Source organism: Aulonocara stuartgranti (genome assembly GCF_965226115.1).
Source record: "Aulonocara stuartgranti genome assembly, chromosome: 11".
Lineage (NCBI taxonomy): Eukaryota > Metazoa > Chordata > Actinopteri > Cichliformes > Cichlidae > Aulonocara > Aulonocara stuartgranti.
The window spans coordinates 13482241-13498827 of NC_138947.1; the positions used below are offsets into that span (position 1 = coordinate 13482241).

At 43.6% G+C, this 16587-nt stretch overlaps 2 protein-coding genes across 5 annotated transcripts in view; one reads left to right on the plus strand and one right to left on the minus strand.

Moving 5' to 3' along the window:
- The window catches only part of LOC309716616 (uncharacterized protein), a 31936-nt gene extending 21492 nt beyond the window's left edge, over window positions 1–10444 (minus strand). For 2 of the 3 annotated variants that reach the window (XM_082550524.1, XM_082550522.1), the window contains exon 1: window positions 6687–10444. In XM_082550524.1, the coding sequence (XP_082406650.1) occupies window positions 6687–8337 (1651 nt within the window). In that variant the 5' untranslated portion in view covers window positions 8338–10444. The remainder of the gene's footprint in view (window positions 1–6686) is intronic. The other variant, XM_082550523.1, reaches the window with a different exon arrangement.
- Window positions 95–16581, plus strand: cyp11c1 (cytochrome P450, family 11, subfamily C, polypeptide 1). Of its 2 annotated transcripts, XM_082550527.1 has the most exons (9): window positions 102–518; window positions 608–763; window positions 2876–3090; window positions 4263–4466; window positions 4559–4740; window positions 4851–5017; window positions 15049–15127; window positions 15230–15436; window positions 16301–16581. In XM_082550527.1, exons 1-9 carry the CDS (start codon window positions 226–228, stop codon window positions 16409–16411), a joined length of 1614 nt encoding a protein of 537 aa, XP_082406653.1. In that variant the 5' UTR covers window positions 102–225; the 3' UTR covers window positions 16412–16581. The 2 variants fall into 2 exon arrangements, with proteins under 2 accessions (XP_082406654.1, XP_082406653.1); XM_082550528.1 differs by lacking the exons at window positions 15049–15127; window positions 15230–15436; window positions 16301–16581 and adding an exon at window positions 10392–14820 and having other exon boundaries at window positions 95–518.
- The last annotated feature ends 6 nt before the right edge of the window (window positions 16582–16587 follow it).

Genomic DNA, 16587 nt, shown 5'->3' on the forward strand with positions numbered 1-16587 from the left:
TTTTTTGTGCAGTCAACCTGAAATTCTGGCTCTGTTGTGTTTCTCTTGAACTCTGATGCTCAGATTTATAAATCATCAAACTCCTGTCAGCACGAAATCTCATTCAAGGGTGAATTTTAGCGTTGGAGGAGGGAAAGAATGAGCCCTGCAGAGACGACACCAAACAAGAAGTGTCACAACTCTGGATGAGACCGCCTGGCACAGCTCACTCAGACCAGAGCCAGCATGTCCACACGAGTGACTGCGGGTATCAAAGCGAAGGGCTCTTGTGGGTCCAGAAATGTGTTTTTTGGTGTTGCACCTCAAAAGGGTCTTTGTGTGACTGCAGCAGGGACTGTGATGCATGGAAAGCTAGAAGGCGGGAAAAGAGTAGTGAAAGGGATGCGGAGTTTTGAGGAGATCCCTCACACTGGGAGGAATGGATGGCTCAACCTGCTGAAATTCTGGAGAGAAAATCGCTTCCAGCAGCTTCACAAGCACATGGAGAGGACCTTCAACACGCTCGGACCCATCTACAGGTAGAGGGAAGTTTAAAGCTTAAAACGTTCTTCAGTATGTTCGTGTGCTTACCAAATATCCTTTCTGTCTCTCTGTGTGACTGCAATAGAGAAAAGCTCGGCACCCTAAGCAGCGTGAACATCATGCTCCCATCTGACGTCAGTGAGCTCTTTAAGTCAGAGGGTCTGCACCCCCGACGGATGACCCTGCAGCCCTGGGCGACACACCGGGAAATACGCAACCACAGCAAGGGCATCTTCCTCAAGTCAGTTCCACATGTGTGTTTTAAATTACTCGTGAAGTGGTGATATGCATCTGTGCAAGCAGTCACACGATGGAGACTCCTCTCCCCTCCGTGGGTAAAATCCCATTATTCTACTGATTAAAATTTAAGAGTCAAAATTTGACTAAATCATTTCAATGTTCCCTCGAGGGATGGAAACAACTCCATGTGGGTGTGTGCACATGAATGTAATCACTTGTACCATCATCGTGTCTTTTGGGGGGTGGGGGGGTAATTTAATCAGGCGTGGAAAGTTTTTGTTCATCATTTAGTTTCTTAGTTGCTTCCTGCTCATACATTTGACTGAGAGATGGTAAAACATCACTGTGAAGGTACAGCACTCTGGTGTGAAACACAGATAACAAGCAATAATTATGACTTTAAAAAGCAGACTGAGGTTGTTCATAAAACAACAACAAAATGCAGCGAAATTTCAGCCCTAAAAGAACAGCTTTTCCAATGAGATTATAATTATAAGGAGAAAATGCAAAATTAAAGCAAAAGATGAAGTTTTCTCATTTCTTATTGGAATATTAGAACAACTAAATGGAGCGCACTGCAAAGGCTGTGGTCACCATAGAGATTATATATAATATTTAAAATTATACACAAAAAGAGGTCTCTAGACATCCTTATACTGTGTGTGTTGTTCGGTTGTTGGTTCTGACATAAAGGTCCTTTTAAAAGTTCTAATATTAGTGCATTCAGACATTTTCTAATTCAATATTTTCAATATTTTAAGCTTTTAAATCCTGAACCATGAACTCATGCAAACGCACACAAAAACTCATGGCTGTAAAGGGTTGAGTGGTAAAGGCTGCTGGAAGTTTGTAGCCACTGATTCAGATTTAGTGTCACCCCCATAAAGCTGGAACTCTCATGCGACTTTAAAAAAAGACCAAAACTAGGCTGAGAAATCCCAGTGGACTGAAATATTTTTCATAATTCAAACAGTGAATTCTTTTTTCTTATTGTTTTACATCAGAATTTTCAAAGTCATCAGTTCTCTTTTAACAGACTTTAATTTGCTTTCACTCAACCACAGAAACACGCTGTGGTTTAACTGCACATGTAAGAGCTGTGCATTTAAGAAAATGCTATACACTTTAAATGAACTGATTAATATAATTCAGCTATTTAAAGATGGCTGTTGTCACGAGTGACGAGTTGTTAGCTACGTGTTTGTACCTGTTAAACATGATAATCCCCCACTGTCTTCAGGAAAAGGAAGTTTTCCCTAGATTCTGAGCAGTCCTGTGACAGAGTAGCTTGTAATGACCTTTAGCAGCCACAACTTCAAGTAATGACTTTTGCTTTGTGTTGGTGTTTGCATGATTGTCTCACTCTCTCACAGTGTTGTGGGGGAATTTCCCCCCTATCTTCTTTACAAAATCGATTCAGTTCAGTTGCTTGTGGGAATTTGAGAGCCTGCAAAACGAGCCCAAAGATCATGCCTCCAACACCGCGCCAGACGGTGTTTGTGCTGATCTACTAAGTTTGTTTTTTTCCAAATGTGGTGCTGTGCTTTCTGGCGAAACAGCTCTACTCTCTCCAAAAGGACATTGTTCCAGAAACCTTGTGTTGTTCAGATTTAACTTTGCAAACCGAAACTGTGCTGTCATGTTCTTTTTTAGAGAGACGAATGTAGAGACGAGATGTATCTCTTGGTTTTTTTCTGTGAACATTGCATAATCTGACCTTGGGGTGAATTTGCAGGGACATCCAGTCCCGGGAGGACTGTGGCATTGTGTTAACACACCTGACTGCTCCAGATCAGCTCACTCCTCATTCCTATGGAAGCAGTAAAGGTGTACTTATTTTTGCACCTGATTATCTCGTGTCCTATGAAAACTTTCTTTGTTGCATATTAACTATTGCAACGTTTGGGTAAAGGTAGACGTGTGGTTGGGAAGAGGTCAAGCACCAAAAAAAGAGACTTCTCTCAATCTGGCTTTCTTTGAATTCATGTTTAGACAATGATAAGTCTGACTGGGAGTCAGACTTGAACACGATGTCCTTATTTTATTTCACAGTGACTGAGCAGATATGAAATAAGCTCATTTTAATGCTTAGCGTGCACCTTTCTCTCCACAGGAATGGGGAAGAGTGGAGAGCTGACCGTCTGCAGCTGAACAAGGAGGTGATGATGAGTGCAGCAGTAAAACGCTTTCTCCCTCTCCTTGATGAGGTGGCGAAGGATTTCTGTCAAATGCTGCAGACAAGAATGGAAAAGGAGGGAAGAGGAGAGAAGGGAAAATGCGTTCTTACCATCGATCCCAGTTCTGACCTTTTTCGTTTTGCACTGGAAGGTTAGAGGTCATCAGCCCCATGATATGAGACCTTTGTGTATCTCTAAGTGTCATTTTACAGCTTGTAAAATGAGTATTCATTCATTCCTGTTTATTTACAATGAAGCCAAAAAAGTAGACTTTCTTTTTCTATGTTGGAAAAGTGTGGAGAGGTGTGAAATGATGGGTGTTTGACAGAAACATCCCATAAATGTCAAGTCTAATTTTTCATGCGGCAGTGATCGACCTTGAAGCCCCGAGGGATGGAAGGCCACGGATTCATGTCGCTTCCCCGTTTTGACAGGCTTTCATTCAGCCTAACTATCAGGTCTATGCATTGACTCACAAATGCTGATGTAAGCTGCGCCAGTTTCTGACGTCAGAGGAATTACACAATCTGCAGGAGCATCACCTCTTTAAAATCTTCAAAAAAAGAATAATAATAAGAAGAAAACGCAAATAGATCAGTGCTGCTGCTCTCTCTGTCCTTTAATTCTAAAATATTCACACCTAACATGAGAACCGAACCTCATCCTATCCCCAGGCGTCTCTTAGCGTACTCTGGGTGTAGGAGGTCAAAGAGAACATGCACCTTTAAAAATAGAAATGGCAACAAAGATGATCAAAGCTCCAGCGTTATTTCAGCAGGTCTGCTCCTTTCATGTGCCTATCTGCTGTATTCCATGTTCGCAAGTGTGAAAGCCTGTATGACTCAGTGTACACTTGTTTGCATCTGTGTGTATGCGAGTGGGAAGGGGGGAGAGCTGATGACTTTGAGTCACGCTGCTCTGCTCCTAATGGAGCCCAGCACAAGAAACCAAGTGCTAAGCCGGAGTAAGAAACTCTACTCCAGTCGCTGATGTCGTGTTAATATAACTTGAACATGTTTGATTGGGAAACATCATGCGCACCGTGGGGAGATCTATATTAAAAGGGGTCTATTTTTGTTTGTTTTTACATAAATAAGAAAAAATAAAGTGCATTTTTGAAATTGTTTAACTGTTATTTGGAAAAGATTAATAAATTGATGACACATAGAGACATTCAAGACAAAGGTCAATGTAATCCTCCATGAAGTTTAATAGTTTATTTATTTTTAAGTCCTTTGCTTGCTCATGTTTTAGGTCATCAGTCATCTATCTCATCTTAACCCGCCTATACCTCTTTCTTTTCCTCCCTTCCTCCCTCTCTAGCTAGCTGCCACGTGCTCTACGGAGAGCGTATTGGCCTCTTCTCCTCATCCCCCTCCCTGGAATCTCAGAAGTTCATCTGGGCCGTGGAGCGAATGCTAACAACCACTCCTCCTCTCCTCTACCTGCCCCCTCGCTTACTGTTGCGCATGGGTGCTCCCCTGTGGACCCAGCACGCCACTGCTTGGGACCACATCTTCAGTCATGGTAGGAAAGGGCCATAATCGCAAGAGCGTCATATCAGCATCAGCATGCTTCTTTGTCCTTTCACTTCCACAACCTGACTGTTTGTCTTCCAGCGGAGGCGAGGATCCAGAGGGGGTACCAGCGCTTGTCAACCTCCCTGGATAGAGCATCTCCGGCTGGGACTGCTGGAAGCCAGTACACTGGAGTTCTGGGGCAACTCATGGAGAAAGGGCAGCTATCTTTGGACCTCATCAAAGCCAACATCACTGAGCTGATGGCTGGAGGGGTGGATACGGTGCGTGTGTTGGTGTGTGTGTGTGTGTGTGCCAATATGTATGATAGCCTGACTTAGCCTGGGTCTCTATACCTAATTCTGTGTCACGTCTCATCCTATCCTCTCTTCAGACAGCAGTACCCCTGCAGTTTGCTCTGTTTGAGCTGGGACGCAACCCTGAGGTGCAGGAGAGCGTTAGGCAGCAGGTGAGGGTGTCGTGGGCACAGGCTGGTGGGGATCCTCACAAAGCCCTGCAGGGGGCACCACTTCTTAAAGGCACAATCAAAGAGGTCCTCAGGTAAACACGTCAAGAATCTGACTGCACATGGTCTCTTATATCCATTTGTTTGCACATGGAAAATAAATGAGAACGGCACCTACACATACACATCTCTGCAGTCTGTCCTTACATCTGTCTCCAGTGCCCACACAGTGGAGGGCACCTCTAATACACGTCCTAATGCTCACATATTTTCATTCACATGTCACTCTGAAGCACTGTGGATCTGCTGACATGTGACTCCTGTATGTTTTTTCCACGAATGTTTGCCAAAAATTTCATTGCAGCATCTCAAACTCTGTAGTTTATGTTGTCCCCATGTGCTGGTACCCATGGTCCTAATGAGACGATGGATGGTGTACTGGGAGATCTCCTTAATCTGGAGCAGTGCATCACTGACCCACCACCAAACCAGTCAATGCTGAACAATGTTACAGGCAGTATAATGTTTTCTATGGATTCTCAGGTTCACCCTGAGCACATGTCTGTCACATGTTCTCATGGCGAAATACACAGGGCATCAGTGATTGGCCTGTCAATTCTGGCATTCTGTGCAGTCAGCACAGGCCCCACTGCAGGACATCGGACCCTCGGGCAACTCTCATGAAGTCGGTTTCTGATTGTTTAGTCAGAGACATTCACACCGGTGACCTGCTGGAAGTCATTTTGTAACTCTGGCAGTGCTCATCCTGTTCCTCCTTGCACAAACAAGCATATACAACACCTGGCAGTCTCACGTACTGATGTGGCATTCTGGAGGAGTCCAGAAACGATGTGGGCTTCATAGATAATTGGCAAACCTTCTGGAGGAAACCTGGTCTTGTTAGGAGAGACGGCATCCATCCCACTTTGGATGGAGCAGCTCTCATTTCTAGAAATATGGACAAATTTATTAAACCCCCCAAAATATGACCAGAGTTGGGACCAGGAAGCAGAGTTGCAGTCTTACGCCTCTCTGCAGCTTCTCTCCTCTTGCTACCCCCCAAAAACCCATTGAAAAATCTCCATTGAGACTGTGTCTAACTACCAGAAATCCCGAAGCACAGGCCGAGGGGGCGGTGTGGCAGCAATTTTTCACACCAGCCTATTAATTAACGAAAGACCAAGACAGACTTTTAATTCATTTGAAAACCTGATGCTTAACCTTGTCCAACCCAGCTGTAAAACTCAGAAACCAGTCTTACTTGTTATCATCTATCGTCCACCTGGGCCTTACACAGAGTTTCTGTCTGATTCCTCAGACTTTTTATCTGATGTAGTGCTCAGCTCAGATAAAATAATTATTGTGGGTGATTTTAACATCCATGTTGATGCTAAAAATGACAGCCTCAACATGGCATTTAATCTGTTATTAGACTCAATTGGCTTCTCTCAAAATGTAAAAGAACCCACCCACCACTTTAATCACACTCTAGATCTTGTGTTAACATATGGCATAGAAACTGAACATTTAACAGTGTTTCCTGAAAACCCTCTCCTGTCTGATCATTTCCTGATAACATTTACATTTACAATAATTGATTACACAGAATCAAAACAAGCAAAAACAACCAAAGAAAACAACCCCCCCAAGGTCACCGTCCCAGAGACCGACCGCGCATCCAGCAGCGGAGCAACAAAAAGAAAAAACGCCACAAAACAGTCTCAGGCGGCCCATCAACATAACAAAAGAGTTCAGGGGGCCTACCTCGAGTCCAAAGGCGGCGACATTGCCGCTCCGGCGGACGGCCACGGGTCCGGCAGCAGCAGCAAAACAGTTCCGGGGGCCTGCCACAGCTCCAGTGGCGGCGGCACTGCTGCCCCTCCGGTGGCGAGTCCCGGGTCCAGTAACGGCGGCGCTGCTCCCCAGGCGGCCTTCCCGGGATCCAGTGGCGGTGGCGGCGCTGCTGCTCCTCCGGCGGCCTGCCCCGGGTCCGACGGCGGCGGCGCTGCTCCCCAGGCGGCCTGCCCGGGATCCAGTGGCGGTGGCGGCGCTGCTGCTCCTCCGGCGGCCTGCCCCGGGTCCGACGGCGCCGGCGCTGCTCCCCAGGCGGCCTGCCCGGGATCCAGTGGCGGTGGCGGCGCTGCTGCCCCTCCGGCGGCCTGTCCCGGGTCCGACGACGGCGGCGCTGCTCCCCAGGCAGCCTGCCCCGAATCCAGTGGCGGCGGCGCAGCTCCGGTGAACAACGGCGAGGTATGGTACAAGGCCGATGACACGCCGGTCGCTGACGCGCCGGTCGCTGACGCAGACGCGCTGGGCGTAGCTGGCGTGGAGGGCGCGCTAGACGCGATGATCCGTCTGACTTGCCGACCTCCAGTTCAGGCTGAGCGGGTCTCTCCGGACCTCCGAGCTCCTCCGGTGGCAGCGCGGGCTCCACAGGCTCGCCGAGCTCCTCCGGCTCGCCGAGCTCCTCCGGCACGCCGAACTGCTCCCGCTCCGGCTCGCTGAGCCCCTCCGGCTCACTGAGCTCCACCAGCTTGCTGAGCTCCTCAGCTGGCGGTGCGGGCTCCTCCAGCTCGCTGAGCCCCTCCTGCCCGCTGAACTCCTCCGGCTCGCTGAGCCCCTCCTGCTCGCTGAGCCCCTCCGGCTCGCTGAGCTCCTCCGGCTCGCTGAGCTCCTCCGGCTCGCTGAGCTCCTCCGGCTCGCTGAGCTCCTCAGCTGGTGGTGCGGGCTCCCCCAGCTCGCTGAGCTCCTCAGCTGGCGGTGCGGGCTCCTCCAGCTCGCTGAGCTCCTCCGGCTCTCCGAGCTCCTGCTCCGGCTCGCAGGGCTCCGCAGCTGGCAGTGAAAAAGAAATCAGGATGGTGGCTGCAGGCAGACGAAACGGTGGCGGAGGTACAGCTGCAGATGGTGAAGCAGCGGGTGGTGTAGCGACCTCAGACCAAGGTGACGTTACCTGCGTCGTTAGCTCGTCCACTGCAGACACAAACACAGATGGTGAGGGAAATGGAAAATTGTCCGTACTACTCACCACAGCCGGCTCTTGAGATGTCCGTGGATGTGGCTGCGGTGAGGAACGCCGGCGGCGCGAACGTCGTTTTCGTGTAGACGTCGGGGCCGGCGTCTCAGGCTGTGAATCCACCAGCTGTCCGGGCCGGTGAGCAGCCTGAGGAGGAGAGTGGAGGTGGAGGGTGGAAAGTAAGAAGTCCAAGACGACAGGATTAAGGTCGTCAACCAGCCAGGGAAATTTAAAAAGCGTCTCCTGCAGCCGCCTCTCCACGGCGCGACGCAAACCTTCCGCGGGCTTCTCCCACCATAACTCACAGAGTCTGTAAACCCTGTCCATAACCTCCCTCCTGAGCCTCTCCTCAGAGACCGCTGGGTCCATACGTGGCGGGATCATTCTGTCACGGTGTGGCATGGCACACCGTGGAAGGAGTGGGGAAGGAGGACCCAGGCGCGGTGCTCTACGTATAGACAGTGTTTATTTACAGAGGGTGATATCAAACAACAATAAATCCCCGTGTTTCTCCCCAGACTCCCGTGTCGTGTCCTCCAAGTGCTCTCTGCTCCCGTGTCTGCACTCCCGGTTCTCGCTGCTCCTTAAGCCCTCCACGCTCCTCCTGCGGGAAACAATAGCGGCAGCAGTCAGGACACTGAACAATGGCAGGCATACACTACACGACCAAAACCTAAACTGGGTAACTAACGTGGAGTCCCAAGCAATGATCCCGCGTCGGTGGGAGCTCCAAGACTCTCTTAAGTAGCTCCCCCGACGAGGCCTGATCAGCAGCAGGTGTGTGGCTTCGGGTGTGGCCAGTCCCCTTGCAGGGCCACACCCTCCAGGCCTGACGCCGCCTATAAACAAGTGCTCAGCCACCCACACACACATATACACAAGCACAGGGAAGGGGGAGCAACACCAAAATACACAACAATAATAATAATAATAATATAATACATGACTGCTCAGGGATCCTGGGTCGCCCAGTCCCAGGACCCTGACACTTTCATATCAAAAATCCTTGAAAGAGTAGTTGTCAAACAGCTATCACAGCACAGAAACAGCTTTAGTGAAGGTTACAAATGATCTTATGGCCTCTGACAGTGGACTCATCTCTGTGCTTGTCCTGCTAGACCTTAGTGCAGCATTCGATACTGTCGACCATAATATCCTATTAGAGCGATTAGAACATGCTGCAGGTATTACAGGTACTGCACTGCAGTGGTTTGTATCATATCTATCTACCGGTAATAGACTCCAATTTGTGCATGTAAATGGAGAGTCCTCTTCACACACTGAGGTTAATTATGGAGTTCCACAGGGTTCAGTGCTAGGACCAATTCTGTTTACATTATACATGCTTCCCTTAGGCAGCATCATTAGAAGACATAGCATACATTTTCACTGCTATGCAGATGACACCCAGGTCTATCTATCCATGAAGCCAGGTAACACACAATTAGTTAAACTGCAGGAATGTCTTAAAGACATAAAGACCTGGATGGCCGCTAACTTTCTGCTTCTTAATTCAGATCAAACTGAGGTTATTGTACTCGGCCCTGAAAATCTTAGAAATATGGTATCTAACCAGATTCTTATTCTGGATGGCATTACCTTGGCCTCCGGTAACGCTGTGAGGAACCTTGGAGTCATTTTTGACAAGGACATGTCCTTCAACGCACATATCAAACAAATATGTAAGACTGCTTTCTTCCATTTGCGCAATGTCTCTAAAGTTAGAAATCTCCTGTCTCTTAGTGACGCTAAAAAACTAGTTCATGCATTTATTACTTCCAGGCTGGACTGCTGTAATTCATTATTATCAGAATGTCCTAAAAACTCCCTAAAAAGCCTTCAGCTAATCCACAATGCTGCAGCAAGAGTACTGACAGGGACTAGAAAGAGAGAGCATATTTCTCCTGTTTTGGCTTCCCTTCATTGGCTTCCTGTTAAATCCAGAATTGAATTCAAAATCCTGCTCCTCACACACAAGGTCTTAAATAATCAGGCCCCGTCTTATCTTAATGACCTTGTAGTACCATATCACCCTATTAGAGCACTTCGCTCTCGCTCTGCAGGCCTACTTGTTGTTCCTAGAGTATTTAAAAGTAGAATGGGAGGCAGAGCCTTCAGTTTTCAGGCCCCTCTTCTGTGGAACCAGCTTCCAGTTTGGATTCGGGAGACAGACACTATCTCTACTTTCAAGATTAGGCTTAAAACTTTCCTTTTTGCTAAAGCATATAGTTAGGGCTGGACCAGGTGACCCTGAATCCTCCCTTAGTTATGCTGCAATAGACGTAGGCTGCCGGGGATTTCCATGATGCATTGAGTTTTTCCTTTCCTTTCCAGTCACCTTTCTCACTCACTATGTATTAATAGACCTCTCGGCATTGAATCATATCTGTTATTAACCTCTGTCTCTCTTCCACAGCATGTCTTTCATCCTGTTTTCCTTCTCTCACCTCAACCAGTCGCAGCAGATGGCCGCCCCTCCCTGAGCCTGGTTCTGCCGGAGGTTTCTTCCTGTTAAAAGGGAGTTTTTCCTTCCCACTGTCGCCAAAGTGCTTGCTCATAGGGGGTCATATGATTGTTGGGTTTTTCGCTGTACCTATGAAGCGCCTTGAGGCGACTTTTGTTGTGATTTGGCGCTATATAAATAAAATTGAATTGAATTTTTAATAATAATAATAATAATAACAATAATAATGGATTGCATTTATATGGCGCTTTTTGGGGCCCTCAAAGTGCTGTACAATTCCACTATTCATTCACTCACTGGTGGAGGCAAGCTACAGTTGTAGCCACAGCTGCCCTGGGGCAGACTGACAAAAGCGAGGCTGCCATAACGCGCCATCGGCCAGTCTAGTTTTATATGTAAAAACGGCCATTGTTTTTCAAAAACAAGAGGACTGATTTGCCAAGTTTTTGGTGGCTTTAAAGAACATTCTAGATAAGTGAAAAATGTTCCTTGAACTAAAGGTCCTATGCTTCTTCAATAAGTCACTGCTGATCACCGCTGTTTCATTGTTACAATTAATGACAATTATGCCTTTGTAAAATACAGCAAATAATAATTTTTATTATAAAGACTTATTCCTTAAACAAGATGAAAAAATACTGTGTCAAATCCATAATACATAAAAATAATTTGTTAAAGTGTTTGCTTCTGTTTAAAAGAATATAAAGATGGTGACCTCTAATCTCTACTTCTGGCTATGATATTATGTTATGTGCATAACAGAAAACAAGGTTGTGCTGAATACTAAAGACATGCGAAACAGGTGAGAAGAACAAATTTACACATGAATATGTAAAGCGAAAGACAATAGAATAAAATTAGAGAGGCATGAAGACATTTCTTTTTTTCCACAAGTTTCATTAAAGTGAGAAAATGATTGAAGCTTGTGTACATACAGAGAAACGCTGCCCTCTTTAATTAAGTACATCTATGCCAATTTTAAACAATGAAAATATCTGTTAGAGTTAGACAAACTCAAACAGTTTTTGTTAACAGTTTACCTTACATTACCTCAAAAAGCACCGAGTATCTGGTGAAAAGTTGCTGTTATCAATTGGCAATTACTAATTAATGTTATTTGCGGCCAGTGTTGGGGAGTAATGGAATACCTGTACCCGCCTTAGGTATTTAAAATACAAAATATGAGTAACTGTATTCTGCTACAGTTACTGTTTAAGCAGCGATAATTAGAATACAGTTACTTTGTTGAAATGAATGGATTACACAGCGGCCTTTTTCCATTTTTTCCCCCAATTTGAATCAAAACAACAGAATTTGAATCAAAACAATGGAATTTGAATCAAAACAATGGAAGTTTAAAACAAACAACAGAATTAGAATGAAAACAATGGAATTTTAATGAAAAGAACAGAATTTAAGAACAAACAATGTGTGGCGAGACGAGGTTGGGATATAAAGTAAATACTCTTCAGTTTTAAAGAACGACAACGCCACCCTGGGAATTTCACCCAGAGAATACTGGAAATGACACTAAATCACCAAAAAGGCACTTAGGTTCGCTATACTCAATCCAGAGACGAGGTTCAATAATAAACAAATTGACAATTTATTGGTAATTATTTAAAACACTGAATAAAAACATAATCATAAATATTCAAATACAAATATGCTTAAAAAAGGTATTCAGAGCTGAGGCTTACCAGTGGAGGGGCAGGGATGACACACACACACACACACACACACACACACACACACCTAAAGAAAGAAAACACACCAAAACACAAGTGCAACACACTATCACACACTCACACTAATAAACTAGACAAGGCAGGTGTGTACACTCAAGGGATCCCACCACCAAGGCACCCTAGTCTCCTCCACGTCGGCACTCCGCATCTGAATAAAAGAAACAAAGAAAATGTTAATATATTACAACAAACTAATGTGTAGCACCGGGGGATAACCCAACTGCAGGACCACACTGGTGATCTACAGCTAGAAAAAGGGCCTCCCACCAGTGGTGTAACAGAAAATCCAAACTACAAATCAAAAAGCAATAAAACAACATACAATCTGAATAAAACTCTAAAATCTGGAGCAAACGGAATCGCCGTACACACGACGATAAGTTAACAGTCAATCAATATGCACGCCAGCTGACTCCGATAACCGGCATGCATATGGCCGTTGTCCACGCCGACGTCCACTGTAAAAGCTGACAGCAGCAGGGAAAGAATTCTCACAACGGGAACAGACGGTAAAAGCACAGCAAGGCAAAACAGCAGCACTTCAGTTCGCGTAGCTTGGCGCAAAACTAAGGCCCACACTTCCTGCGAAACATAATAAATAATTACTATAAAAGAACAATAGAAGGCAGAGAGCGTAACAAAAGTTGATTACGTACCAAGTAAGCCGGGTCACAGAACGTAAGCAGAATAGCTCAGAGGAGGCTTCTATAGCTACGACCAGCCGCGATGGAGGCTTCAGAAGAATAACCCGCAAATGATCTCCACCACACCGAGGGGAAGTCAGGTGACCAAAAAGGAGATCACAGGCAAGCGACGCAGAGACACTCAAATGGCCACTATTTATACCAGCGCCCCCTAATGGGCCAGGCTGAAAGTGGGTTGGACCGAAGGATAACATTCATCCTGCCACAAATGGAATTTGAATAAAAAGAGTAGAATTTGAATGAAAACAACGGAATTTGAATGAAAACAACGGAATTTGAATGAAAACAATGGAAGTTTAAAACAAACAACAGAATTAGAATGAAAACAATGGAATTTGAATGAAAACAACAGAATTTGAATGAAAACAATGGAAGTTTAAAACAAACAACAGAATTAGAATGAAAACAACGGAATTTGAATGAAAACAACAGAATTTGAATGAAAACAACAGAATTAGAATGAACAGAACAGAATTTTGAATGAAAACAACAGAATTTGAATGAAAACAATGGAAGTTTAAAACAAACAACAGAATTAGAATGAAAACAACGGAATTTGAATGAAAACAACAGAATTTGAATGAAAACAACAGAATTAGAATGAACAGAACAGAATTTTGAATGAAAACAACAAAATTTGAATGGAAACAATGGAAGTTTAAAACAAACAACAGAATTAGAATGAAAACAATGGAATTTGAATGAAAAGAACGGAATTTGAATGAACAGAACAGAATTTGAATGAAAACAATGGAATTAGAATGTATAGAACAGAGTTTGAATGAAAGCAACAGAATTCTAAAACAAACAATAGAATTTGAATAAAAAGAGTAGAATTAGAATGAAAACAAAAGCATTTGAATGAAAACAACAGAATTTGAATCAAAACAATGGAATTTGAATTAAAACAACGGAATTTGAATGAACAGAACAGAATTTGAATGAAAACAATGGAATTTGAATGAAAACAACAGAATTTGAATCAAAACAATGGAATTTGAATCAAAACAATGGAGGTTCAAAACAAACAACAGAATTAGAATGAAAACAACGGAATTAACATGAAAACGACGGAATTTTAATGAAAACAACAGAATTCTAAAACAAACAATAGAATTTGAATAAAAAGAGTAGAATTAGAATGAAAACAAAAGCATTTGAATGAAAACAATGGAATTTCAATGAAAAGAACAGAATGTGAGAACAAACAATGGAATTTGAATGAAAAGAACAGAATTTGAATGAAAACAACAGAATTCTAAAACAAACAATAGAATTTGAATAAAAAGAGTAGAATTAGAATGAAAACAAAAGCATTTGAATGAAAACAACAGAATTTGAATCAAAACAATGGAATTTGAATTAAAACAACGGAATTTGAATGAACAGAACAGAATTTGAATGAAAACAATGGAATTTGAATGAAAACAACAGAATTTGAATCAAAACAATGGAGGTTCAAAACAAACAACAGAATTAGAATGAAAACAACGGAATTAACATGAAAACGACGGAATTTTAATGAAAACAACAGAATTCTAAAACAAACAATAGAATTTGAATAAAAAGAGTAGAATTAGAATGAAAACAAAAGCATTTGAATGAAAACAATGGAATTTGAATGAAAAGAACAGAATGTGAGAACAAACAATGGAATTTGAATGAAAAGAACAGAATTTGAATGAAAACAACAGAATTTGAATGAAAAGAACAGAATTTGAATGAAAAGAACAGAATTTGAATGAAAAGAACAGAATTTGAATGAAAAGAACAGAATTTGATCAAAAACCAAAGAATTTGAACGAAAACAACAGAATTAAGCTGGACTACCTGTGCACCCTCTGTAGGGTCCAGATCCGCCTCATGCGACCAGTAATGACCCTGACCCTAGCTAGCTACAGGGTTTTTCTAAATAATAATCAAAAGTTGTCACTGGAAATTTCACACAGGAATATTGTACAGTAATTAATGTATGACACATATTATATATAGACAAGAAGAAACTAATTTTTCCTTCAACTCATGTATGGAAAAAAAAATCATCAACTGTCTGAGTGTCTGTGTTTATCAAAAGGCACCTAAATGAGAATTGATTACCATAAATCTTGATTATGTCAGACAACTCAACTAATGGAGGATTCAAAGGTAATGTGTCAGAAATTTTAAGCTTTCAATGTCTGGATTGCTTTTGGTTTAGGTTGTACCCGGTGGGAATTACAGTGCAGCGGTATCCAGTCAGAGACATCGTTCTCCAGAACTACCACATACCTGCTGGGGTGAGTGTTTGGACTGTAACTCTGATTCTTTCTGTTGCACTCACATAGACATTCATATACATTCATCTGACTAACATGCGTTTGGTGGTAAATTCTCCTCAGACTTTGGTCCAGGCCTGTATTTACCCAATGGGGAGAAGTGAAAAAGTGTTTGAGGATCCACTGCGCTTTGACCCCAGCCGGTGGAGCAGAGAAGAGGGCCAAAGGGTGGAAGCCGCAGGATTTCGCTCACTGGCATTTGGCTTCGGGGCGAGGCAGTGTGTTGGGAGGAGGATTGCTGAGAGCGAGATGCAACTTTTTCTCATGCATGTGAGTGACAGCAAAAAAGTGAAAGGGGAAGAGTAAGGAAGCAAGAAAGCAAGTTTTGGGATGGGATGAAAGTGAAAGGACAATGATGCAAGAGGACAGGAAGAAGTGGAAACATGAGAGCTCAGTTATAAGGCTGGTAAGAAGTAAAAGCTGTGCATTTAAAAGAATAGAAGACTTCAGTTCACTCAGTGCTTTATAAGTCATTGTTTTGCAGTGAATTAATGATTCGGTTCCCTATAAGGACCACTTTACATTACTGGCTACAGTGAAGATAATAGCTACATTAATAGTTATAAACATTAGTTATAAACAAGTTCAATTCAATACACTTGAATTTATATAGTTCCAAACCATAAGAACAGCTGACTCAAGGTGCTTAATATTGTAAGGTGAAGGCCCTATAGTAAAACAGAGAAACTCCAACAATCAACAATCACTACAGGCAAACAATTTGCAACAGTGGGAAAGAAAAACTCCCTTTTAATAACAAGAAACCTCCTGCAGTGTTGGGCAACTTCATTGGTTCATGTTTCATGGAAACAGGGTGATCAATGGAGGAAAAAAACAAATTGTAAAGTTTAACACTGTTTTCAAATCCTAAAACTTTAGATGGAATATGTTTATTCAACCAGTAAGAAAATCTCTCAAATAAATGCGAAGTAAAGTTTGTTTCACTAAATTATAGTTCACCCGAAGAGAAACGAAAAAAATCTAAGTAGCATTTTGAGCAGATACACCTATTTCTATTCCGCCCCTCACTGTAGCATGATTTTAATCCCTGTAAACGTCTCTGCTCTCTCTTCCTCTCTTTCTTGATGCTTCCACCCCTCCACTCTCCTGCCTCCTCCCTCTCTGCATGTCTAGATCCTGCTTAGCTTCCATCTCAGCGTGCCGTCCTCAGAGGACCTCAACACCACAGTCACCCTCATCCTCCAGCCCGAGACTCCGCCGAGGATTACTTTCAGCAAGCTCTGACACACACACATGCTCAGAGGAGAGTCATGCTGTTACCATTTGACAAGTTTAATCACGTAGGGTTTGCGCGCTTTAATAATTTATTTCCGATTATTCCTAATAAAGAGCTTTTTAAGCGTCCTTACACACTTTGCATTGGAATGAAGATAAATAAAGATGAATTTTATCCACTGTTG

Bases quoted from the DNA above. Each gene is read 5' to 3' on its own strand.
- cyp11c1 (XM_082550527.1), top strand. From the start codon at position 226: ATGTCCACACGAGTGACTGCGGGTATCAAAGCGAAGGGCTCTTGTGGG. The intron at 4,467-4,558 runs GTAGGAAAGGGC...TTTGTCTTCCAG, and splicing joins GGACCACATCTTCAGTCATG to CGGAGGCGAGGATCCAGAGG. The intron at 4,741-4,850 runs GTGCGTGTGTTG...TCCTCTCTTCAG, and splicing joins TGGCTGGAGGGGTGGATACG to ACAGCAGTACCCCTGCAGTT.